Source organism: Macaca nemestrina, chromosome 15 (genome assembly GCF_043159975.1).
Source record: "Macaca nemestrina isolate mMacNem1 chromosome 15, mMacNem.hap1, whole genome shotgun sequence".
Taxonomy (NCBI): domain Eukaryota; kingdom Metazoa; phylum Chordata; class Mammalia; order Primates; family Cercopithecidae; genus Macaca; species Macaca nemestrina.
Window position 1 is genome coordinate 30,215,911 of NC_092139.1, and position 26,793 is coordinate 30,242,703.

General features: G+C 44.8%; 2 protein-coding genes across 4 annotated transcripts in view; one reads left to right on the forward strand and one right to left on the reverse strand.

Annotated features, from left to right (window-relative positions):
- LOC105496244 (tumor protein p53 inducible nuclear protein 2) overlaps positions 1–9,124 on the reverse strand; it is a 41,170-nt gene extending 32,046 nt beyond the window's left edge. For both annotated transcript variants that reach the window (XM_071079479.1, XM_011766455.3), the window contains exon 1: positions 8,909–9,124. The gene's annotated coding sequence lies outside the window, so the exon portion shown is untranslated. The remainder of the gene's footprint in view (positions 1–8,908) is intronic.
- Positions 9,125–9,231: 107 nt separating this feature from the next.
- Positions 9,232–26,793, forward strand: part of LOC105496243 (phosphatidylinositol glycan anchor biosynthesis class U) — a 109,181-nt gene continuing 91,619 nt past the window's right edge. Inside the window, exons 1-2 of one of the 2 annotated variants that reach the window (XM_071079478.1) lie at positions 9,232–9,393; positions 18,659–18,723. In XM_071079478.1, the coding sequence (XP_070935579.1) occupies positions 9,264–9,393; positions 18,659–18,723 (195 nt within the window). In that variant the 5' untranslated portion in view covers positions 9,232–9,263. The remainder of the gene's footprint in view (positions 9,394–18,658; positions 18,724–26,793) is intronic. The other variant, XM_071079477.1, reaches the window with a different exon arrangement.

Consider the following 26,793-nt stretch of genomic DNA (forward strand, 5'->3'; position numbering starts at 1 on the left):
CTCCCGACCTCAGGTGATCCGCCCCCCTCGGCCTCCCAAAGTGCTGGGATTACAAGTGTGAGCCACTGTGCCCAGTGCTTACTAATTTTTTTTAAGATACCAAGATATAAGTTGGATGCAGTGGCACACACCCATAGTCCCAGCTACTTGAGAGGCTCAGATGGGAGGATCACTTGAGGCCAAGAATTTGAGGCTGTAGTGCATTACAAATGCCCCTGTGAATAGCCAGTGCACTCTAGCCTGGGCAACACAGTGAGACCTGGTCCCTAAAAAATAAAAAATATTGAGATATAGTACACATAGCATAAAATTCACTCATTTAAAGTACGTTTTATATATATATGTATACAGTTCAGTGGGTTTTTAGTATATTCAGAGTAGTAAAACCATCATCACAATCTATTTACTTTTTTACTTTTTTTTTTTTGAGATGGAGTCTCACTCTTGTTGCCCAGGCTGGAGTGCAGTGGCATGATCTTGGCTCACTGCAAACTCCACCTCCCGGGTTCAAGTGATTCTCCTGCCTCAGCCTCCTGAATAGCTGGGATTACAGGCACCTGCCACTACGCCCAGCTAATACTGTATTTTTAGTAGAGACAGGGTTTCACCATGCTGGCCAGGATGGTCTCGATCCCCGACCTCGTGATCCACCACTTTGGGATTACAAGTGTGAACCACCGCACCCAGCTAATTGTTGTATTTTTAATAGAGACAGGGTTTCACCATGTTGGCCAGGCTGGTCTGGAACTTCTGACCTCCAGTGTTAACGCCCATCTTGGCCTCCCAAAGTGCTGGGATTACAGGTGTGAGCCACCACAAGTGGCTTTTTTTTTTTTTTTTCTCTTAGATGGAGTCTCACTCTGTCACCCAGGCTGGAGTGCAGAGGCTCGATCCCAGCTTACTGCAGCCTCCTCCTCCTGGGTTCAATACATTCTCTTGCTTCAGCTTCACAGGTGGCTGGGAGTACAGGTGTGTGCCACCACACCTGGCTAATTTTTTTTTTTTTTTTTTTTAGTAGAGATGGGGTTTCACCATCTTTGCCAGGCTGGTCTTGAACTCGTGACCTCAAGTGATCTGCCCACCTCAGCCTTCCAAAGTGCTAGGATTACAGGCGTGAGCCACTGCACCCAGTATCACAAGATAATTTTAGAACATTTTCATCTCCCCTGAAAGAAACTCTGTACTTATTTATTTATTTATCTATGACAGAGTTTCACTTTTGCTGCCCAGGCCGGAGTGCAATGGTGCAATCTTGGCTCACTGCAACCTCCGCCTCCTGGGTTCAAGTGATTCTCCTGCCTCAGCCTCCCAAGTAGCTGGGACTACAGGCATGCACCACCACGGCTGGCTAATTTTTTGTATTTTAGTAGAGACGGTGTTTCAGCATGTTGGTCAGGCTGGTCTCGCACTCCTGACCTCAGGTGATCCACCTGCCTCGGCCTCCCAAAGTGCTGGGATTACAGGCGTGAGCCACTGCACCCAGCCGAAACTCCATACCTATTGGCAGTCATTTCCCATTCCCTACTCCCCCAGTCACCACCCCCAGCCCTAGGCAAGCACTAATCTACTTTCTGCCTCTATAAATTTGACTCTTCTGGACATTTCTTTTTAAATATTTTTTGAGGAAGAGTCTCACTGTCACCCAGGTTGGAGGGCAGTGGCCACAAACATGGCTCACTGCAGCCTCGACCTCCTAGGCTCAAAGTGATCCTCCTGTCTCATCCTCCTGAGTAGCTAGGACCACAGGTGCCTGCCACCACGCCTGGCTAATGTTTTACTTTTTTTTCTCTTTTTGAGGCGGAGTCTTGCTCTGTTGCCCAGGCTGGAGTGCAGTGGTGTAGTCTTGCTGACTGCACCTCCACCTCCTGGGTTCAAAGTGATTCTCCTGCCTCAGTCTCCTGAGTAGCGGGGATTACAGGTACATGCCACTATACCCGGCTAATTTTTGTATTTTTAGTAGAGATGGGGTTTTGCCATGTTGACCAGGCTGTTCTCGAACTCCTGACCTCAGGTGATGCACCCACCATGGCCTCCCAAAGTGCTGGGATTATAGGCGTGAGCCACCGTGTCCGGCCATGTTTTACTTTTTTATAGAGACAGAGTCTCCCTATGTTGCTCAGGTTGGTATCAAACTTCGGGGCTCAAGCAATCCTCCCGCCTCAGTTTCTCAAAGTGCTGGGATTACAGGCGTGAGCCACCATGCCCACCTATGGACATTTCATATAAATGGAATTATATAGCATGTGGTCTTTTGTGACTGGCTTATTTCATTTAGCACAATGTCTTCAAGGTTTATCTGTGTTGTAGCATGGATCAATACTTCATTTTTTTTATTGTCCAGTTATATTCCATTGTAGGTATACCATATCTTGTTTATCCATTCATTTGGGTTATTTCCACTTCCTGGTTTTATGAATGAGCTATGAATATCTGTGCATAAATTTTTGTGTGGACATATGTTTACATTTCTCTCAGATATATAGCTAGGTGTTGAGTTGGTGGGTCATAAGTCAACTCTGTTTAACACCTTGATGAAATACCAACCTGTTTTCCAAAGTAGATACAGTATTTTATGTTCCCACCTGCCATGTATAAAAGCTCTAATTTCTCCACTTCCTTGTCAACATTTGTCACTGTCAGTTTTTTTATTATTTTTGTTTTTTGAGACGGAGTCTCACTCTGTCGCCCAAGCTGGAGTGTAGTGGCGTGATCTCGGCTCACTGAAACCTCCGCCCCCTGGGTTCAAGCAATTCTCCTGCCTCAGCCTCCCTAGTAGCTGGGATTACAGGCGTGTGCTACCATGCCTAGCTAATTTTTGTATTTTTAGCAGAGACGAGGTTTCAACATGTTGGCCAGGCTGTTCTTTTTTTTTTTTTTTTGAGACGGAGTCTTGCTCTGTCACCCAGGCTGGGGTGCAGTGGTGTGACCTCGGCTCACTGCAAGCTCCGCCTCCCGGGTTCATGCCATTCTCCTGCCTTGGCCTCCCGAGTAGCTGGGACTACAGGCACCCACCACGCCTGGCTAATTTTTTGTATTTTTAGTACAGATGGGGTTTCCCCATGTTAGCCAGGATGCTCTCGATCTCCTGACCTCGTGATCCGCCCACCTTGGCCTCCCAAAGTGCTGGGATTACAGGCATGAGCCACAGCGCCTGGCCTACTGTCAGTCTTTTATCATAGCTATCCTACTGAGTTTGAAATGGTATCTCATTGTGGTTTTGATATGCATCTCCCTAATAACTAATAATGTCAAGCATCTTTTTACATGCTTATTGGCCATTTGTGTATCTTCTTTGGTGATATGTCTATTCAAATCCTTTCCCCATCTGGGTATTTGTCTTTTATTACTGTCTTTTTATTACTGAGTTGTAAGAATTCTTTAAACATTCTGGATAAGTCCCTACTTAAATATACGATTTGTAGATAATTTTCTCCCATTCTGTGGGGGTTTTTTTTTTTGAGAGGGTCTCACTCTGTTGCCCAGGCTGGAGTGAAGTGACATGATCTTGGCTCACTGAAACCTCTGCCTCCTAGGCTCAAGCAGTCCTCCCACCTCAGTCTCCCGAGTAGCTGGGACTACAGGTGCACGCCATCATGCCTGGCTCATTTTTGTATTTTTGTTTTTTTTTTGTAGAGACGGAGATTCACCATGTTTCCCAGGCTGGTCTCCAAATCCTGAGCTCAAGCAATCCACCTGCCTTGGTCTCTCAAAGTGTTGGGATTACAGGTGTGAACCACTGTGCCTGGCCTTTTTTTTTTTTTTTTTAAATTTTTTTGTAGAGATGGGGTCTTATCATGTTGCTCAGGCTGGTCTTGAACTCCTGGGCTCAAGTAATCCTCCCATCTCAGCCTCCCAAAGTGCTGGGATTACAGGCCTGGGCCAGTTTTTGTTTTTTTCTTTGAGATGGAGTCTCACTCTGTTGCCCAGGCTGCAGTACAGTGGCATGATCTCGGTTCACTGCAACCTCCACCCACTGGGTTCAAGTGATTCTCCCACCTCAGCCTCCCAAGTAGCTGGCATTACAGGTGCCTGCCACTGTGACTGGCTAACTTTTGTATTTTTAGTAGAGATGGGGGTTTCACCATCTTGGCCAGGCTGGTCTTGAACTCCTGACCTTGTGATCCACCAGCCTCGGCCTCCCAAAGTGCTGGGATTATAGGCGTGAGCCACTGCACCCAGTCTTTAAATTTTTTTTTTTTTTTTGAGACATAGTCCCGCTCTGGTGCCCAGGCTGGAGTGTAGTGGCACCATCTTGGCTCAATGCAACATTCGCTCCTGGGTTCAAGTAATTCTCCTGTCTCAGCCTCCCAATAGCTGGGATTGAAGGTGCCCGCCACCATTCCTGGCTAACTTTTATATTTTTAGTAGAGATGGGGTTTCACCATGTTGGCCAGGCTGGTCTCGAACTCCTGACTTCAAGTGATCTGCCTGTTTTGGCCTCCCAAAGTGCTGGGATTACAGACGTGAGCCACCGCGCCCAGCAGTTTTCATTTCTTGATGGTGTCCTTTGGAGCACAGAAGTTTTTAATTTTGATAAAGTTAAATTTACTTATTTCTCCTTTTATTGCCTGTGCTTTTGGTGTTGTACCATTGCCTAATTAAAAGTCATAAAGGTTTACTCCTATGTTTTCTTCTATGAGTTTTATAATTCTAGCTTCTGTATTTGGGTCTTGTGTTTTTTTATTGAGAACCATTGGTTTTATTCATACTTCATGTACACTCATTTTGAGAACTACTGATTTGGGTCACATCTGTCTACAATGGCTAATCACTGTTTTTCCCAAAGACAATCCTCACCCTAAGATAAATTTTTAAGTCATCTGTTAGAATGATGTAAATAACGTAACAGCTAAGTAACGTTTACTGAGCACTGGGTATGTGCTAAGCATTTTACATTGTACAACCTTGCTCAATCTTCACTATGAGGTTAGTGTTACAATTACTTCCACTTTTTATGATGTAATACACTCCACTGTAAGATGATGCAATATATCTATCTCCTCCTTTTATGTAAAAGGAGATACCAAAACCTACATATTTAAGAAGGAAGGCTGTGCAGACTAAATAAGCCCATGTGTGTTAAGCATATGGTACACTGCTTGGCACAGAGCAGGGGCTCAAAGGATGAGTGCCCCTCTAATTTCTTCATGATCCCCTCCCCCAAAGGAGACTCTGCCCCTTCCACTGGTCCAGAAAGCTATCAGCCCCAGGGCTGATTTTTGCATTCTTTTAGAATCCCATTCCCCTTTTTTTCTTTTTTTTTTTTTTTTTTTTGAGACGGAGTCTCGCTCTGTCACCCAGGCTGGAGTGCAGTGGCCGGATCTCAGCTCACTGCAAGCTCCGCCTCCCGGGTTTACGCCATTCTCCTGCCTCAGCCTCCCGAGTAGTTGGGACTACAGGCGCCCGCCACCTCGCCCGGCTGGTTTTTTTGTATTTTTAGTAGAGACGGGGTTTCACCATGTTAGCCAGGATGGTCTCGATCTCCTGACCTTGTGATCCGCCCGTCTCGGCCTCCCAAAGTGCTGGGATTACAGGCTTGAGCCACTGCGCCCGGCCTACCCTTTTTTTCTTTTTCTTTTTTTTTTTTTTTGAGACAGTCTTGCTCTGTTGCCCCGGCTGGAGTGCAGTGGTGTGATCTCGGCTCACTGCGACCTCTGATCCTCGGGTTCAAGTGATTCTCCTGTCTCAGCCTCCCAAGTAGCTGGGATTACAGGTGCCTGCCACCTCACCCAGCTAAATTTTTTGTATTTTTAGTAGAGATGGGGTTTCACCATGTTGGCCAGGCTGGTCTCGAACTCCTCACCTCAGGTGATCTGCCTGCCTCGGCCTCCCAAAGTGCTGGCCATTTTTTTTCTTTTTCTTTTTTTTTTTGAGACAAGGTCTTGCTCTGTCATCCAGGCCGGAAGGCAGCAGTGTGATCTTGGCTCACTGCAGCTTCAACCTCCCAGGCTCAAGTGATTCTTCCACCTTAGCCTTCCCAGTAGCTGAGACTACAGGCGTGCACTACCATGCCTGGGTAATTCTTATGTTTTTTGTAGAGACAGGTTTCACCCAGGCTGATCTCAAACTCCTGGACTCAAGCGATCCTCCGGCCATGGCCTCCCAAAGTGCTGGGATTATAGGCGTGAGCCACTGCGCCTGGCCGATTCCCCCTTTTCTTTCTCTCGTTATGGTTTGTGATTTTTTTTTTTTTTTGAGACAGAGTCTCGCTGTCACCCAGGCTGGAGTTATGGTTTGTGATTTTACTTACATTATTATTTAACTATTTTATCTCTTCAACTGCTTTCCAAGTTACATAAGGGCAAAGGCAGATGGTGCCATTTTGCCTCTGCAATATTCCCCAACACCCAATAGAGGGCTTGTGGGAACACAGAGATGTTTGAAAAATGTATACCTGTTCACATCATTTCTGGTTTAAAATTCTCCAGTGGCATATGGATTGCACTTTGAATAAAGCCCAAATTCTCAACCATGGCCAATAGGTCCCTATCTGATTGCCCCTCGTCTTTCCATCCACAGCTTCTTCTATTCTCTCCACTTGAGTCATACTTGTTTTCTTTCTGATCCTCACACATACCTTGCCCTCTCTCCACTCAGTCCGTTCCTTCTGCTTGGAAGCTCTGATCAATTTCTCATCCTTTAGGTCTCAGCTCAAATCATCTCTTTGTAGAGTCTTCCCTGATCACTTTGTCTAGTGTTACCACCCTTATTATTACACCAGTAGTTATTCTCAATCATACACTGTTCCCCTCCCTCCCTCACTCCCTCCCTTCCTCCTTTCCTCCTTTCCTTCGACAGAGTCTGGCTCTGTCACCCAGGCTGGAGTACAATGGCACTATCTTGGCTCACTATAGCCTCCGCCTCCCAGGTTCAATTGATTCTCTTGCCTCAGCCTCCTGAGTAGCTGGGACTATAGGCACAGGCCACCATGCCTGGCTAATTTTTGTAATTTTAGTAGAGACGGGGTTTCACCATGTTGGGCAGGCTGGTTTCGAACTCCTGACCTCAAGTCATCCGGCCACCTCAGCCTTCCAAAGTGCTGGGATTACAGGCATGAGCCACCACGCCCAGCCTGTTTCATTTTCTTCATAAATATGAAATTTCCTTGCACATTTAATATTATTATTGCTAATATTTAAGCACTTACTATACATTAATTAATGAAGTGTGCTGCTTAATGCTTATTAATGGGCTCTCCAAACCCCAAACCCCTGATTTCTAGTGTTTGCTGATTCCTGTGGTGTAAACACTTGCATCAGGAGGGATTTTCAATCTATCAACCGGAGGAAACTGAACACCACCATTTGGGAAGAGAAAGATATAGTATTTGCCGTACTGATACAGTGGTGGTAAATAATGTCAAAAGCACATATAAAACAAAAGTGTGGTAAAAAAATTAAAAAGTGAAGTGTTGAATATGTATTCCCTTGTTTTCAATATAAGTTATTTAACTGTAGGTTTATATATGTTAATTTTCAAAAATGGTTGTGTTTAAAAGTGACTGGCAAAATTTCTAAGCCTTCTGGCCGGGCACAATAACACAAGCCTGTAATCCCAGCACTTTGGGAGGCCTAGGCAGGCGGATCGCCTGAAGTCGGGAGTTCGAGACCAGCCTGACCAACATGGAGAAAAACCCTATCTCTATTAAAATTACAAAAAATTAGCCAGGGGTGGTGGCGCTTGCCTGTAATCTCAGCTACTTGGGAGGTTGACGCAGGAGAATAGCTTGAACCTGGGAAGCGGAGGTTGCAGTGAGCTGAGATCGTGCCATTGCACTCCAACCTGGGCAACAAGAGTCAAACTCCGTTTCCAAAAAAAAAAAAAAAAAAGATTCTAAGCCTTCCTCAACCGTCCCTAGTGAGCCTACAATCAGCACCTTTTTCAGCACAGAAGGGTTAAGCGACTTGTTGAAGGTTGCAGAGCTAATAAATCAGTCTACTACCCCCAAACGTATCCGTAGAACCTAACATAGTGCCTGGAAAATAGTTGGCATTTAACAAACAACTGCCAGGAAAAAAAAAAATACACATTTAACACTCTTTAAAAACATAAAAAGTTACCAGCCTGGGCAACACGGCAAAACCCCGTCTCTACTAAGTAAAGTACAAAAACTTAGCCGAGCATGGTGGTGCGTACCTGTGGTCCCAGCTACTCTGGAGCCTGGGAGGTCCAGGATGCAGTGAGGCGAGATTGAGCCACTGCACCCCAGCCTGGGCGACTGAGACCCTGTCTCAAAAGCAAAAAACCACCAAACATAAAAGATAAACATTTTGGGCCGGGCGCGGTGGCTCACGCCTGTAATCCCAGCATATTGGGAGGCCAAGACGGACAGATCATCTGAGGTCAGGAGTTCCAGACCAGCCTGGCCAACATGGTGAAACCCCACCTCTAGTAAAAATACAAAAAATAATAATAATAGGAAGAAGAAGAAGAAGTGGGGTTGGTGGTACATGCCTGTAGTCCCAGCTACTTGGGAGGCTGAGGAGGGAGGATCTCCTGAGCCCAAGAGGTCATGGCTGCAGTGAGCTGTGATCGTGGCACTCCAGCCTGTCAGAGTGAGACCCTGTCTCTTAAAAAATAAAAAATAAAAAAAGAGAGAGAGAGGCCGGCGCGGTGGCTCACGCCTGTAATCCCAGCATTTTGGGAGGCCGAGGCGGGCGGATCCCCTGAGGTCAGGAGTTCGAGATCAGCCTGGCCAACATGATGAAACCCCATATCTACTAAAAAAAAAAAAAAACAAAAAAACTAACCGCGCGTGGTGGTGGGCGCCTGTAATCCCAGCTATTTAGGAGATGGAGGTTGCAGTGAGCCTAGATCACGCCACTGCACTCCAGCCTGGACAACAGAGCGAGACTCAGTCTCAAAAAAAATAAAAATAAAAATAAAAATTTTGGCATTGAAAACATACACGCAAGAGTGAAATTAACATCTGTTTAAAAGTATCTCACAATCCCGGGAAGTCGACTACTTCCGCTTCTACTTTCAGCAGCGTTTCAGCCCCGCTACAGCGACGCCGTTTCACAACGCACCAGCGATCCGAGAAGGTTTCGCCCCACCCTCTGCACGCAGCTTGAGGCACCCGCTTTCCGTCGCTCCGGCCCGCCTCGCCGTAAGGCTTTCTGGGAGTTGTAGTCTCCACGTCTGGCCGCTCCGGTGGCAGCGGCGGCGCGCGGTCGCGCGCGGAACTACAGAGAGTGGCGCGCAGGTCGCGAGGCTCTTCCACCTCGCCTTCCCTCATCGCCCGCGCGCCCGCCCCAGTTATCATGGCGGCTCCCTTGGCCCTGGTGCTGGTGGTGGCTGTGACAGTGCGGGCGGCCTTGTTCCGCTCCAGTCTGGCCGAGTTCATTTCCGAGCGGGTGGAGGTGGTGTCCCCGCTGAGCTCTTGGAAGAGAGGTGAGGTCACTGGCTCGAGCACACGGTCAGGCCCCGCCTGCCCTCCCGCGGCCTCTATGAATGGGAGGCGGGGGCAGTGACCGCCAGCGCGCGGTTCCTAGAGAACTGACCCTCTCGTGGGGTACTCGGGGAGGGCGGGGCCTGAGGGCGGGGCTGGTGAGGGGAGCGGGCGTGGAGATGGTGTCGTGAGGTTTGGGCCCTGGGGGCCGGACCACCTAGTGGTGGGGATCTGAGGGGGCGTGTCCCATTCGGTGCCCTGAGCCGACGGAGTGTGGTCTGTGGAAGGGTTGGAATAAGAGGAGGAGGTGCTTGTGCAGCGCGGTTTGCAGAGGAGTTTGGGATTTGGGGCGGGATCGCGAGGGGGTGCTCCCTGGGGTGAGAGGTGATGTGTGAGGGGGTCCGGGATGAGGGGACCAATTTTGCTTAAGCGAGGAGAGTGTGCATGTGCTTTAGACGTCTCTTCTCAGTCTGGGACTTGCAGGGCAGTTTTTGTTACTGTTCCTTACTAAGTTCCTCATCAAACATTGTTTTATACTAACGCCTACAGCGAGAAACAGAAGTTGGGCTGAAATAACTGAACAGGCTAGTGAGGGAGACAAATCGTTATAATAATTTATGAAAAGTGTACTTTCTGTGTCCACCCAGTTCCTTCCTTAGTATTTTGACCCTGAATAAACTATCCCCTCTCTTTCCAGTTTTCCTAAGAATGTGGGATTTGAGCTGACTCTTGAAGGATGTAGGGTTTTGGAAGGGAGATTAGAGAAAAGGGTAGTTCCAGGTAGCAGAAAGTAAATGGGATGAAGAAACGTTCAAAGATGTGAAATGTCCAAAGTAGGGGAGTAATGGGGTGGAAGCTAGGTTTAGGCCAGAGTTTGATGAATTAAACAAAAAAAAAATAAAATTTTATTTTAAACTGAAGTACAATATACATACAATACATATTAAGTGTAGAGTTCAATGAATTTTTACAAACTGTATTCACTCATGTAGCCGGCACCTACTTCAAGCAACAGTAGCAGCACCCCAGAAGTCCCCTTTGTGTCCTTTAAATGCTAAAGTTTTTTTTCGTTTTTGGTTTTGCTTTTTGTTTAGAGACAGGGTCTTGCTATGTCGCCCAGGCTGGTCTGGAACTCCTGGACTCAGGCAGTCTCACTTGGCCTCCCGGAGTGCTGAGATTTCAGGCGTGAGCAATGGCAGCTGGCCAAGGCTAAAGTTTTGATGTTATCCTATAGAAATGTTGGCATGGGGAATGGCATAATGAATGGGTGTTTTATGAATAGAGTTGAGGTTTCTAAAAAATGGTAACATTTTATATACCTTTTCTCATTTAGTCCTCACTTTTATTTCTATGTGATAGATGGTGTTATTTTCCCCCTTTTGCAGATGAGGGAACTGAAATTTAGAGAAGTTAATTTGCCCAGGTTTCCTACTTGGGGAATGGGAATAAAGATAGTAGTAATTCATGTCTGAGATTGTAAGACTTTGCATTTGTTACCTCTGCATATTATTTTTTTGTTGAACTAAATCGAAGCCATTTGGTTCCTGTTTTCTTCTGGGTAACTGAAGACCTGAGGCAGTATTAGGCCCTTCTTCCTCTACTCCCTATTAGGAGCATTTCTCATCTCATAATTACTTGTTTATATCCGGTTTTTCCACATTTTCTCTCTCTCTCTCTCTTTTTTTTTTTTTTTGAGACGGAGTTTCGCCCTTGTTGCCCTGGCTGGAGTGCAATGGCACGATCTCGGCTCACCATAACCTCTGCCTCCTGGGTTCAAGCGATTCTTCTGCCTCAGCCTCTTGGGCAGCTGGGATTACAGGCATGCACCACCATGCCTGGCTGATTTTGTATTTTTAGTAGAGATGGGGTTTCTCCGTGTTGGTCAGGCTGGTCTCGAACTCCCGACTTCAGGCGATCCGCCTACCTCTGCTTCCCAAAGTGCTGGGATTATAGGTATGAGCTACCGCGCCCAGCCTCTCTCTCTCTCTCTCTTTTTTTTTTTTTTTTTTTAAGAGACAGGGTCTCACTCTGACAGGCTGGAGTGCAGTGATCACGGCTCACTGCAGCCATGACCTCTTGGGCTCAGGAGATCCTCCCTCCTTAGCCTCCCAAGTAGCTGGGACTACAGGCATGTACCACCAACCCCACTTATTACTGTTATTTTGTATTTTTTGAAGAGATGGGGTTTCACCTTGTTGCCTAGGCTGGTCTCAAACTCCTGGGCTTAAGTGATTCGCCCACCTTGGCCTCCCAAAGTGCTGGGATTATAGGCATAAGCTACCACACCTGGCCTTTTCCACTACCTTATGAGCTCCTTGAAGGACTCTGTTTTATTCATTCCTGAATTCTTTTATGTCTGGCATAGAGTAGGTGTGTAGTTACTGTTGAATAAATGGGGAAGAGAAGAAAGCATAGGATCTGGTTACTTATAGGAGGTTACTTACAGGATAGACAGGTGAAGGATTCCAAGATGAGACAATGTTGTTTGTTGATTAAGAGCACAGCGTCTGGAATGTCAGAAAAGGTTTGACTGTCTCTAGCTCTGCAAATTATAAGCTATATGAATTCTTTTTTTTTTTTTTTTTTTTTTGAGACAGAATTTTGCTCTTGTTGCTGAGGCTAGAGTGCAATGGCACGATCTTGGCTCACTGCACCCTCTGCCTCCCAGGTTCAAGCGATTATCTTGTCTCAGCCTCCTGGGTAGCTGGGATTACAGGTGCTCACCACCATGCCCAGCTAATTTTTGTATTTTTAGTAGAGATGGGTTTCACCTTGTTGGCCAATCTGATCTTAAACTCCTGACCTGAGGTGAGCCGCCCGCCTTGGCCTCCCAAAGTGCTGGGATTACAGGTGTGGGCCACTACGCCCGGCTTTTTTTGTTGTTGTTTTTTTGAGATGGAGTCTTGGTCTCTTGCCCAGGCTGGAGTGTAGTGTGATCCCGGCTCACTGCAACCTCCGCATCCCAGGTTCAAGTGATTCTTCTGCCTCAGCCTCCCAAGTAGCTGGGACTACAGGCACGTGCCACCATGCCTGGCTAATTTTTGTGTTTTTAGTAGACACGGGGTTTCACCATATTGGCCAGGCTGGTCTCAATCTCCTGACCTCGTGATCCGCCCACCTTGGCCTCCCAAAGTGCTGGGATTACAGGCGTGAGCCACTGTGCCCGGCCAAGTTGTATGAATTCTAACATCAGTATTTCCATCTGTAAAATAGGAAATTATGTATCCCATTCAATGAGATAATCCATGTTGAAGCTCAACACGATAATGAAAGCCAAAAAGGTGAATTCTAAGGTTTTGAGTTGAGATAATAGGAAAAATAGTGCTGACATGGGCTGAAATAGATGAATCAGAAAGGACATAGTAGTGTTTCATGTGTGTATAATGTGATAGTACAATACTCACAGGTTTAGGTCTGGAGCTTGAGGCCAGTGTTAGAGCTAGAGAGAGAGAGAGAGAGAGAGATTTGTTAACCACTCATTATCTGGATCTGACTAAATCAGCATGATTATTTGTACCTTTTGGGAGGGAAGGTACAACATCTGTAAGCATTACTTTTCTTCAAAGTGTACCTTAAATGGGATATATATATATATATATATTTTTTTTTTTTTTTTGAGATGGGGTCTTGCCCTGTTGCCCAGGCTGGGGTGCAGTGGCATGATCTCGGCTCATGTTTTTTAAAGCAGCTGATTATATAAAGCCTAAAAGACAGGCATTTAAAAATAGTAAAGTAGGACCCCTTCTGGGGTCACTGCAACCTCCACCTCCCAGGTTCAAGCGATTCTCCTACCTCAACCTCCTTAGTAGCTGGGATTATAGGCGCCCACCACCACACCCGGCTAATTTTTTGTATTTTTAGTAGAGATGGGGTTTCACCACGTTGACCAGGCTGGTCTTGAACACTTGACCTCAGGTGATCCACCCGCCTGGGTCTCCCAAAGTGCTGGGATTACAGGCTTGAGCCACCACGCCCGGCCAACTTTTTAATATTGTAGTAAATAGTAGCGTTTTAAAAAATGTTTTTACCAGCCTGGGCAATACAGCAAGAGCCTGTTTCTACAACAAAAATTAAAAATTAGCTGGGTGTGGTGGCATGCACCTATAGTCCCAGTTACTCGGGAGGCTGGGGTGGGAGGATCACTTGAGCCTGGAAGGTTGAGGCTGCAATGAGCTATGATCACACCATTACCATTATACTCCAGCCCAGGCAACAGAGTGAGTCTCAAAAAAGAAAGACAAAAAATGTTTTACATGGTTTATGTAACCTGACCCGTTGCCCAGATCAGTTATCAATTAAGTAATGTGATGCCATACTTAATCATCAATTAGCAGAACCACACTCCAGGCATTTGCTAGAGAATACACTAACAAATCCACTGATATACAGTATCTAGCAAAAGCATATCTGAGATGAATTACGTTTTAGGCAATTGCCTAAAAGTTGTGCAGTCTGTCCTCTAGCTATGTACTCATAAATTTCCATCTGGATTAAACCAGACAAGTGGAGTGATGTGCCTGGACAGCCTCATACTGGTCCCCCATAGAGTTGCTTTTTTACTGCTCTGTGGTAGGATGCCATTGGCTAAGGGTGAGAAATGCCTTGTGATGTGACCTGATGAGTCGTCTCCTTGGGTCTCCAGTAAAGCTGTTAGTGAAGGATTTAATAGCTGTTACACAGCAACCTCTTTATGCAGCTCCTTGAGGAGGCTTCCTTTTGGTTCCAGTATAAGGACCAGTTACAATGGTCTTGAGCAATATACTTTGTTTTATTTTATGGCCACCATGAATTATAAAATTGATTAGGTTTCCTTCTTTAGGGTAGTCCTATAAAGTTTAAAGTTGTAATTGCAGCCCACTCCTTACGAATATGTAGTGGTCTTTTTTCTTTTCTTTTCTCTCTGTTTTTGTTTATTTGATACAGGGTTTCCCTCTGTCACCCAGACTGGAGTGCGGTAGCATGATCATGACTCGCTGCAGCTTTGACCTCCTGGGCTCAGTTGATCTTCCCACTTCAGCCTCCGAAGTAGCTGGGACCACAGGCACGCATCACCATGCCCCAGCTAATTTTTGTTTTTTTGTAGAGACAAGGTCTCCTTATGTTGCCCAGGCTGATCTCGAACTCTTTGAACCCTGTCTACCTATTTTTTAATAGGTAACTCAGTCACATGATTCAAAAATAGAAAGTAGCTGGGTGCAGTGGCGCATGCCTGTGGTCCCACCACTTTTGGAGGCCAAGGTGGGAAGACTGCTTGAGTCCAGGTGTTCAAGACCAGCCTGAGCAACATGGCAAGACACTGTCTCTACCAAAAAAAAATTTAGCTGGGTGTGGTGGCGTGGGCCTGTGTTCTCAGCTACTTGGGAGGCTGAGATGGGATGATCGCTTGTACCCAGGAGGTTGAGGCTGCAGTAAACCATGTTTGTACCCCTGTACTCCAGTCTGGATGACAGAGTGAGACCCTGTCTCCAAAACAAAAACAAAAACAAAAACCATTTCTTTTGAATAATTATAAAATAATACATCCTCATTGCTAAATATTTAGAAAAGGAAGATGAAAAAAAATCAAGCATCTTCTGTAATCTTGTCACCTAGAAATGCCATTGTGAACATTTAAATATTTATTTTTCCAGGCATTTCTCATTGATTACATGTTCATTCTCTGTCTTTCAGATAATTAAATGAATGCTTATAAAAGTTTAAGATAAAACTCTACAAACCTATTAAAAACTATGCAATTTTGAGAAGCTGAGGCAGGCAGATCACTTGAGGTCAGGAGTTCGAGACTAGCCTGGTCAACATAGTAAAACACTGACTCCACTAAAAATATAAAAATTAACTGGTCTGGTGGCAGGCACCTGTAATCCTAGCTACTCAGTGGTTGAGTCAGGAGAATTGCTTGAACCCAGGAGGCAGAGGTTGCAGTGAGCCAAGATCACACCACTGCACTCCAGCCTTGGTGACAGACTGAGACTCTCTCAAAAAAAAAAAAAGCAAAGGGCTGGGCATGGTGGCTCACACCTGTAATTCCAGCACCACTGTAATTCCAGCACTTTGGGAGGCTGAGGCAGGAAGATTGCTTGAGCCCAGGAGTTTGAGACCAGCCCAAGTAACATGGCGAAACCCTGTCTCTACAAAAAATACAAAAATTAGCCAGGCATGGTGATGCACACCTGAAGTCCCAACTACTCGAGAGGCTGCGATGGGAGGATCTATTGAACCTGAGAGGTCAAGGCTGCAGTGAGCCCTGATCATGCCACTGTACTTCAACCTGGGCAATAGAGCCAGATCCTGTCTTGGAAAAACAGTTGGCGGGGGGCAAAGGACATGAACAGACACTTCTCAAAAGAAGACATACAAGTGGCCAACAAGCATATGAAAAAATGCTCAACATAATTAGTCATTAGAGAAATGCAAATCTAAAGCACAATGAGATACTATCTCTTTTTTTTTTTTTGAGACGGAGTCTCGCTCTGTCGCCCAGGCTGGAGTGCAGTGGCCGGATCTCAGCTCACTGCAAGCTCCGCCTCCCAGGTTCACGCCATTCTCCTGCCTCAGCCTCCCGAGTAGCTGGGACTACAGGCGCCCGCCACCTTGCCTGGCTAGCTTTTTTTGTATTTTTTAGTAGAGACGGGGTTTCACCGTGTTAGCCAGGATGGTCTCGATCTCCTGACCTCATGATCCACCCGTCTCGGCCTCCCAAAGTGCTGGGATTACAGGCTTGAGCCACCGCGCCCGGCCGAGATACTATCTCATACCAGTCAGAATGACCATTATTAAAAAGTCAAAAAATAATAGATGCTGGCAAGGCTGTGGAGAAAAGGAAACACTTATACACTGGTGGTGGGAATGTAAAGTAATTCAGCCACTGTGGAAAGCAGTTTGAAGGTTTCTCAAAGATCCTAAAACAGAACTGCCATTCGACCCGGCAATGCCATTACTAGGTATATACCTAAACGAATAGAAATCATTCTACCCTAAAGATGCATGCATGTGTATGTTCATCACAGCAGTATTCACAATAGCAAAGACATAGAATTAACCTGAATGCCCATCAATGGTGGACTAGATAAAGAAAATGTGGTACATATACACCATGGAACACTATGCAGCATAAACAAAGAAAGGAATGAGATCATGTCCTTTGAACCAACATGGATACAGCTGGAGACATTATCCTAAGGAAATTAATGCAAGAACAGAAAACCAAATACAGCATATTCTCACTTATAAGTGGAAGCTGAACACTGAGTACACGTGGACACAAAGACAGTAACAGTAGATACCTGGGCCTACTTGAGGGTGGAGGGTGGGAGGAGGGTGAAGTTGGAAAAGCTACCTATCAGGTACTGTGCTTATTACCTGGACAATGAGATTATCTGCACTCCAAACCTCTATGACATGCAATTTACCCGTGTAACAAACATGGACATGTACCCCCTCAACCCCCAAAAAATTTGAAAAGGAAAATAAATAAAAACCAAGAGAAATTGCTAAAATACTCATTTGTAAAAAAATCACCAAAAAAACCTCTTATATTTTACATGCTGTGTTTTGACCTACTTTTCATTTAAGAATATTTTATGGACTGCTTTTCTTCAGTAAATATAGATCTCTAATATACTTTTTAATTTTAACTCTTAATTTTGAAATAATTTTAGATTTTCAAAAAAGTTGTAAGAATTGTAGATAGAGTTCCTGTTTACCTTTCATTCAGCTTCTAACGTTAACATTCTACATCACCATAGTGCAATGACCTAAACCAGAAAATTTAACATTGATACGATGCTATTAACTAATTACAGGCCTTATTAGAATTTTATCACTTTGCCCCACTAATGTCCATTTCTAGTCCAATATCCAACCTGTGATTCCACTTTGCACTTAGTTGTTTTGTCGCCTTAGTCTCTTCTAATCTGGGATACTTCCTCAGACTTAACATTTAAAAAATTTTTAATTTAATTCTTGTTGGTACCTAGTAGGTATATATAGGCTTAATATTTTTAAGAGTACTTGCCAGTTATTTTATGTCTCCATTTGGGTCTGCCTGATGTTTTCTCACAATTAGACTGAGGTTATGCTTTTTTTTTTTTTTTTTTTTTTTTTGAGAAGGAGTGTCACTCCGTTGCCCAGGCTGGAGTGCAGTGGCACAATCTCGGCTCACTGCAACCTCCGCCTCCCAGGTTCAAGTGATTCTCCTGCCACAGCCTCCCAAGTAGCTGGGATTACAAGTGCGTGCCACCATGCCTGGCTAATTTTTGTATTTTTAATGGAGACAGGATTTTGCCATGTTGGCCAGGCTGGTCTTGAACTGCTGACCTCACGTGATCCGCCTGCCTCAGTCTCCCAAAGTGCTGGGATTACAGGTGTGAGCCACCACCCATGTAAAATTATTTTTCCCCTTGCAAATATTCTATTTCTCATATTTTTGCCCACGAATTTTAGCATCCATTGATGATACTTGCCTTTTGTGATTATTACTATGCATGGAGTATGCCAAGTGGTGATTTTCTGTTTCATTGTTCTTTCTACATTTGATCCTTAGAATTCTCTGTAGAGAAAAGCTCTCCTTTCTCTTCCACTTATTTATTTATTATTTATAACATAGTATAATTTTAAGTATAAAGTATTCCATTATATAGAGATACATATTATATCATAATTCATTTAAATAAATCTTCATTAATGGGCATTCAGATTATTTCTAATTGTTCAGTACTCTGAGCACTGTAAGGAACATACCTTTTTGGGCACTTGTCAAGTTATTTCCCTAGGATAAACTGCCCTAAGAAGTACCATATCTGGGTCAGAAGGCACACACTTAAAAAGCACCTATTGCCCTACTGAAAAGTTAATACAAATGTCACTCAAATGAGCAGCATATGAGAGTGACTGCCCATTTCCTCACACTATGGCAACATTTCTCACCAGCTTCTAATTTGTTATCTTATTGTGCTTTGGAATGGGGAAGATTATGCATAAATGAGACATTTTTGAGAGTGGGTGAGAGTTACAAAGAACTAGAAGGAAGCAGATAGTTTAACATAAAACTGTCTTATAATGAGTGCTGCCCACAATGCAAAAGGATGCTGTCCATGAAAGAGAGTTTCCCATCATCAGAAATGTTCAAGACTTAAAGCCACTTGCTGGAGATGAGGTAAAGGGGGTTAGATAAACTCAGTGAGGCCCGTTTTGGTTCTGGGGGTATCTAACAATTTGGTCTATAGCTGCCTGCTTAGTCTGAGTGAACTTGTATGTCTTATTTTTCAGTGGTTGAAGGCCTTTCACTGTTGGACTTGGGAGTATCTCCATATTCTGGAGCAGTATTTCATGAAGTAAGTGTTCTTATTTTCTTTTCTGGGTACCGAGAGTAGTTTACAGTCACAGATACCAAAGCCTAACCTCTGTTTTGTACAAACATTTAAAAAGATGTATTCTTGACAATCATATTTAGAAACAGCCTGTTTTTAGATGTTCTCTGCATAAGAAACAGGTTTTGCAATTGGAATGGAAATGATCCAGATTAAGATTGTAACTGCAGATGAGGCTTCTGTAGAAGTTACCATTTGTAATGGCAAATAAGTTGCAAACAGTCCTTAGTCCACAAATAGGTTGTATGCTAATTAGCATGTAATTTGTTGTTTGGAATATGGTTTCCCATGAAAACTATGGCAGTAATGTTGTTTTCTTTTTTTTTTTGAGACAGAGTCTCACTTTGTCTCCCAGGCTGGAGTGCAGTGGTGCGATCTCGGCTCGCTGCAAGCTCTGCCTCCTGGGTTCATGCCATTCTCCCACCTCAGCCTCCCAAGTAGCTGAGACTACAGGCACCCACCACCATGCCCAGCTAATTTTTTTTTGTATTTTTAGTAGAGACGGGGTTTCACTGTGTTAGCCAGGATGGTCTCGATCTGCTGACCTCGTGATCCGCCCTCCTTGGCCTCCCAAAGTGCTGGGATTACAAGCGTGAGCCACCGTGCCTGGCAGTAATGTTGTTTTCTTAGAAAGCTCACAAAAGCTTACTTAACAGATAAAATTACCTTTTTTTTTTTTTTTTTTTGACAGGGTCTTACTCTGTCACCCAGGCTAGAGTGCAGTGACAATCACGGTTCACTGCAGTCTCGACCTCCTGGGCTCAAGCGATCCTCCTACTTGAGCCTCCTGAGTAGCAGGGACCACAAGTGTGCACCACCATGCTAATTTTAAATAAAATTAGCTCTTAAGAATAGTAGGCCGGGCGCAGTGGCTCAAGCCTGTAATCCCAGCACTTTGGGAGGCCGAGATGGGCGGATCACGAGGTCAGGAGATCGAGACCATCCTGGCTAACACGGTGAAACCCCGTCTCTACTAAAAAATACAAAAAATTAGCCGGGCGAGGTGGCGGGCGCCTGTAGTCCCAGCTACTCGGGAGGCTGAGGCGGGAGAATGGCGTGAACCCAGGAGGCGGAGCTTGCAGTGAGCTGAGATCCGGCCACTGCACTCCAGCCTGGGCGACAGAGTGAGACTCTGTCTCAAAAAAAAAAAAAAAAAAAAAGAATAGTAAAAACAGGCCAGATGCAGTGGCTTACACCTGTAATCCCAGCACTTTGGGAGGCCGAAACAGGCAGATCACGAGGTCAGGAGTTCAAGACCAGCCTGGCCAATGTAAAACCCGGTTCTACTAAACATACAAAAACCAGCTGGGCGTGGTGGCAGGTGCCTGTAATCCCAGCTATTTGGGAGGCTGAGGCAGAATTGTTTGAAGCTGGGAGGCAGAGTTTGCAGTGAGCCATGACTGCACCATTGCACTCCGGCCTGGGCCACAGGGTGAGACTCCATCTCAAAAAAAAAAAAAAAGAAAAAGGAATAGTAAAAACACTCTTAATTAGGTCCAGATTATCTCTTGTTTACAGCAACAGCTTCCTGACAGGTCTTTCTGCATTCAGTCTTGCTCATTTACTCTATTCTGTAGTCAGAGCCATCTTTCTAAAATGTGAATCTGTTTTTGTCACTCTTGCTTGGCACCTTTGAATGTTTACCATTGACCTCAGGATAAAAGGGCGTAGAGGCATACCCTTGCCATTCCTTTTTTTTTTTTTTTTTTTTTTTTTTTTGAGATTGAGTCTCGCTCTGTCGCTCAGGCTGGAGGGCAGTGGCGCGATCTCCGCTCACTGCAAGCTCTGCCTCCCGGGTTCACCCCATTCTCCTGCCTCAGCCTCCCGAGTAGCTGGGACCACAGGTGCCCGCGACCATGCCCGGCTAATTTTTTTTGTAGTTTTAGTAGAGACGGGGTTTCACCGTGTTAGCCAGGATGGTCTCAATCTCCTGACGTCGTGATCCACCTGTGTTGGCCTCCCAAGGTGCTGGGATTACAGGTGTGAGCCACCGCGCCTGGCTGCCCTTTCCATTCTTATTGGCCATATCATTTTAAAGAAGTTTTCTAATTTGACAGTGTACCTTCTAATTGTTTTTTAAAGACAGGGTCTTGCTCTGTCACCCAGGCTGGAATGTAGTGGCATGATCACGGCTCACTACAGCCTCAACCTCCTGGACTTAAGCAATCCTCTCACCTCAGCCTCCTGAGTAGCTGGGACTACAGATGGGCACCACCACAGCTGGCTAATTTTTAAAAATTTCTTTGTAGAGATGGGGTCTTGCTATGTTGCCCAGGCTGGTCTTGAACTCCTGCACTCAAGTCATCCTCCTGTCTTGGCCTCCGAAAGTGTTGGGATTACAGGCATGAGCCACTGTGCTTGGTCTTAATTTTTTTTTTCTTTGAGACAGAGTCTCGTTCTGTCACCCAGGCTGGAGTGCAATGGCGCAATCTCGGCTCACTGCAACCTCCACCTCCCAGGTTCAAGCGACTCCTCTGCCTCAGCCTCCCGAGCAGCTGGGACCACAGGCACGCACCACCATGCCCAGCTAATTTTTGTATTTTTAGTAGAGACGGGGTTTCACCATATTGGCCAGGCTGGTCTCGAACTCCTGACCTTGTGATCTGCCTGCCTTGGCCTCCCAAAGTGCTGGGATTACAGGCGTGAGCCACCGCGCCCAGCTGGCCTTAATTTTTATAGTTACCTCTCTCATATGTACTTTGAGAACAGTTTTTTTTGTTTGTTTGTTTTTTGTTTTTTGGCTCTTCTATCTAATCTTTCAAAAGCATTCAACTTGGTCCTCATAGAAATAGCAACTGTCTTTTGCATTTCAGTTTTTATCTCTCTGTTAATATCTAATCAAACTGCAATAACAAGAACTGGCAGAAACAGGTTAGGAACAACTTAAGAGACTTTTAAAAAAAAAATTTTTTTTTTTTTTGAGACAGAGTTTTACCCTTTTGCCTAGGTGGAGTGAAGTGGCTCCATCTCGGCTCATTGCAACCTCTGCAACCTCCCACCCCCCTACCCCACCCTGGATTCAAGTGATTCTCCTACCTCAGCATCCCAAGTAGCTGGAGTTATAGGCGTGTGCCACCATGCCCGGCTAATTTTTGTATTTTTAGTAGAGACAGGGTTTTGCCACCTTGGCCAGGTTGCTCTTGAACTCTTGACCTCAGGTGATCCACCTGCCTCGACCTCCCAAAGTGCTAGGATTACAGGCTTGAGCCACTGTGCCCGGCCAAGAGACTCTTAATAAGCACACAGGGCCAGGCGGCCGGGAGGCCGAGGCGGGCGGATCACAAGGTCGGGAGTTCAAGACCAGCCTGGCCAATATGGTAAAACCCCGTTTCTACTAAAAATACAAAAAATTAGCCAGGCGTGGTGGCGGGCGCCTGTAGTCCCAGCTATTCAGGAAGCTGAGGCAGGAGAATGGTGTGAACCTGGGAGGTGGAGCTTACAGTGAGCCGAGATCATGCCACTGCACTCCAGACTGGGCGACAGAGCGAGACTCCATCTCAAAAAAAAAAAAAAAAAAGAAAGAAAGCTGTCTCTCATCACCTTAGTCTTCCAAAGAATCTTATGCTTATCCTTTTCCTGGCTCATGTCATACTCTTGAAATTGCCTCTGTGTTTATTTTACTCATTATGATATATTGTCTTCATAACAGGTGCTGTCCCCTTCTTATCACTTATTCCTAGTGCCTACCTCTATCAGCATATGCATTACAATCCTTCCCTCCCTTCTCTCTTTCTTTTAGTAAAGATTTGTTAAATATTCACTAAGTGCCAGCTACTCTGCTAGGTATTAGGGATACAAAACAAGACACAGTTCCTGGTTTCATGGTGCTTATACTTCTGAGAGAAACAGACAATAAATTAGTAAAAAAAGAAACAAATTTCAGAGCCAAGGGTATCACCAGGGATAAAATACATTTCATAGTGATAAAAAAAGATAGCGATCACAAATGTTTATGTACCAAATTACAGAGCTTCAAAATATATGAAGTAAAGACTGATAGAACTACAAGGAGAAATAGATCCACAATTACAGAGATTTCAATATACCTTTCTCAATGACTGGTAGTACAAGCAGACAGAAAATCAGCAAGTATATAAAAGACTTGAATAACAACCAACTTGGGCTGGACGTGGTGGCTCATGCCTGTAATCTTAGTACTTTGGGAGGCCAAGACGGGTGGATCACTTGAGGTCAGGAGTTTGAGACCAGCCTGACCAACATGATGAAACCCTGTCTCTGCTAAAAATACAAAAATTAGCTGGGTGTGGTGGTGTGCATCTATAATCACAGCTACTTGGGAGGCTGAGGCAGGAGAATCGCTTGAACCTGGGAGGCGGAGGTTGCAGTGACCCGAGATAGTGCCACTGCGTTCCAGCCTGGGCAGCAAAGCTAGACTCCATCTCAAAAAAAAAAAAAAAAAAAACCCAACTTGACCTCGTTGTCATTTATAGAACACTCCATCCAACAACAGCAAAACACATAATTCTTTCAAATGTACATGGAATATTTGCAAGATAGACCACATTCTGGTCTATAAAACAAGGTTCAATAAATTTAAAAGAATTCAAGTTAGACGAAATATATTCTGTGACCACAGTTGAAACAACTGAATTAAATAAGAAATAAAAGAAAGATATCTAGAGAATCCCCAAATATTTAGAAACCCAGTAACATATTCTTTTTTTTTTTTTTGAGACGGAATCTTGCTCTGTTGCCCAGGCTGGAGTGCAGTGGCGCAATCTCGGCTTACTGCAAGCTCCACCTACTGGGTTCACGCCGTTCTCCTGCCTCAGCCTCCCGTGTAGCTGGGACTACAGGCACCCGCCACCGCACCCGGCTAATTTTTTGTAGTTTTAGTAGAGACGGGGTTTCACCATGTTAGCCAGGATGGTCTCGATCTCCTGACCTCATGATCCGCCCGTCTCGGCCTCCCAAAGTGCTGGGATTATAGGCGTGAGCCACTGCGCCCGGCCCCCCCAGTAACATATTCTTTTGTTTTGTTTTGTTTTTTGAGACGGAGTCTTGCTCTGTCGCCCAGGCTGGAGTGCAGTGGCCGGATCTCGGCTCACTGCAAGCTCCGCCTTCCGGGTTTATGCCATTCTCCTGCCTCAGCCTCCCGAGTAGCTGGGACTACAGGTGCCCGCCACCACGCCTGGCTAGTTTTTGTATTTTTTAGTAGAGACGGGGTTTTACCGTGTTAGCCAGGATGGTCTCAATCTCCTGACCTCGTGATCCGCCCGTCTCGGCCTCCCAAAGTGCTGGGATTACAGGCTTGAGCCACCGAGCCCGGCAACATATTCTTAATTAACCCATGGATCAAAGAAGAAATCAGAAAGGAAATTAGAAAGTATTTTGAAATGAATGAAAATGAAACACAACCCATCAAAATATGTGGGATGTCACTAAGTAGTTCTTAGGGAGAGATTTATAGCACCAAATGCTTATATTAGAAAAGAAGACCTCAAGTCAATGACCACAGCTTCTACCTTAAGAAACTAGGAAAAGATAAAATTATATTCAAAGTAAGCAGATTAAAAGAAATAGTAAAGATCTGAGTAGAAACAAAGGGTAGAAAACAAAACTAATAGTGAAAATCACTGAAACAAAGATGGTTCCTTGGGATGAGCATTAAAATTAATAAACTTGGGAATGATGGATATGTTCACTTTCTTGATTGTAATGGTTTTATGAATGTACACATAGGTCAAAATTTGTCAAATTGAGGCCAGGCACGGTGGTTCATGTCTGTAATCCTAGCACTTTGGGAGGACAAGGTGGGAGGATTGCTTGAGCCTAGGAGTTTAAGACAAGCCTGGGCAACATAGTGAGACTCTGTCTCTTCCCCCAGGAAAAAAAAAAAAAAAAATAGCTGGTTGTGGTGGCATGTGCCTGTCGTTCTAGTTACTCAGGTCGCTGAGGTAGGAGGATCGCTTGATACTGGAAGGTCTAAGCTGCAGTGAGCCATGATTATACCTCTGCACCCCAGCCTGGGCAACAGAGTAAAACCATGACTCAAAAAACAAAAATAAAAACAAACCAAATCTGTGGGACTACAGATGCATGCTACCACTCCCAGCTAATTTTTTTTTTTTTTTTCCATAGAGATGGGGGTCTCACTTTGTTGCCCAGGATGGTCTCAACCTCCTGGCCTCAAGTGATCCTCCCACCTCGGCCTCCTAAAGTGTTGTGATTGCAGGTGTGAGCCACCGGAGCTGTCTGGAACCTAGATTTAAATGCGAATCTGACACCAGAGTCTTTGTTCTTTCTACCATGCTAACTTGTTCTCACTAAAAAGCCTGTCAGTAACCTCTATAATGTTATCGGACACATTCGTGCATATGGTTTAGTGTTGGGAAGAGGTGCTCCTGAGTCATCAGCATGGGCTCACTAAAACCAAGTCATACACTTCCCTTCTGGTTCTGGTGGATTGGTGAATGGGTTTGCAGTAGCAGATCAACCTACCTTCCAAGAACAACTAGAAAAGTAGGATGACTATGAAAAAAAGAAAAAAACCACATCTGCTGGAAGGCATTGGAAAGTACCAAGATAGCCAGGACTCCAGGGACTAAGATCCCAGAGGGGAAAGTACAAAAAGTAATACGAACAGTCTGAGCTGCTTTGTCCTTGAAGCATTTACCAATTTGTAAGTGACACAGGCAGAGAAGCAGAACAGAAATTGACTGGCTAGAGACCAAGAAGTTCAGCAGAGCTATTGGCAGTCTCAGGGTGCTGGGGAAATAAAAATTTGAGTGCAGGACCAGCCAAAATGGCAAGGCTTTGGTAAAGGGCTTGCCTTTAGGCTGGAACTTCTGAAGGACTACACTCTAGGAGTAAGGGTAGACCAATATAGACTAGTTTTATGAAGACTAAATCCAGCTTCAAATTAGCTCAATCCCTAAAGTGAAACAACTATATTGTAATTACCAGCTTAAAGAAATCTTTTCCAGAATAAAATACACTCATCTGAGCTGCTGTAGTTTTTCATACACAATATCTGTCATTCAATAAAACATTACTAATCATTGACTGGGCATGGTGGCTCACACCTGTAATCCCAGTACTTTGGGAGGCCGAGGCTGGTGGATCACCTGAGGTCAGGAGTTCAAGACCAACCAGAGCAACGTAGTGAAACCCTGTCTCTACTAAAAGTACAAAACTTAGGCATGGTGGTGCATGCCTGTAATCCCAGCTGCTTGGGAGGCTGAGGCAGGAGAATCACTTGAACCTGGGAGACAGGTTGCGGTGAGCTGAGTTCACGCCACTGCACTCCAGACTGGATGACAGAGTGACTCCTTCTCAAAAAAAAAAAAAGGAAAAACATTACCAAGCATAATAAGAGACAGAAAAAAAATAGACAATAAAAACAGATTTACAGGTGATTTAGATATTGAAGTTATCAAACTACTTGGACTTTAAAATAGCTGTGATCAGCCAGATGCAGTGGCTCACGCCTGTAATACCAGCACTTTGGGAGGCCAAGGTGGGCAGATAACTTAAGGCCAGGAGTTCAAAACCAGTCTAGCCAACATGGTAAAACTCTGTTTCTACTAAAAATACAAAAATTAGTCAGACATGGTGGCATACGCCTGTAATCCTAGCTACTTAGGAGGCTGACGTGGGAGAATCACTTGAACCTGGGCGCTTGAACCTGGGAGGCGGAAGTTGCAGTGAGCCGAGATCGCGCCACTGCATTCCAACCTGAGTGACAGAGCAAGACTCCGTCTCAAAAAAAAAAAAAAAAAAAAAAAAAGAATGTGTAGATGAATTTAGCAGCAGATTACACAAAACTAAAGAGAGGATTAGTAATATGGAAGATAAAGTCTGTTGAAAATACCTAGATTGAAGCTTGAAGAGAAAAGGATAGAAAACAGAAGAAAAAAAAAAAAAGTAAGAGATCTGAAACTCAGTAAAACAGCCCAACTTATACATCAGTGGAGTTCTAGAATGGGAGAAGAGACGGAATGGGGCAGAATCAGTATTTGAGGAGATTATGGGTGAAATTTTGTTCAAAATTTACTAAGATTTTTATTCAGA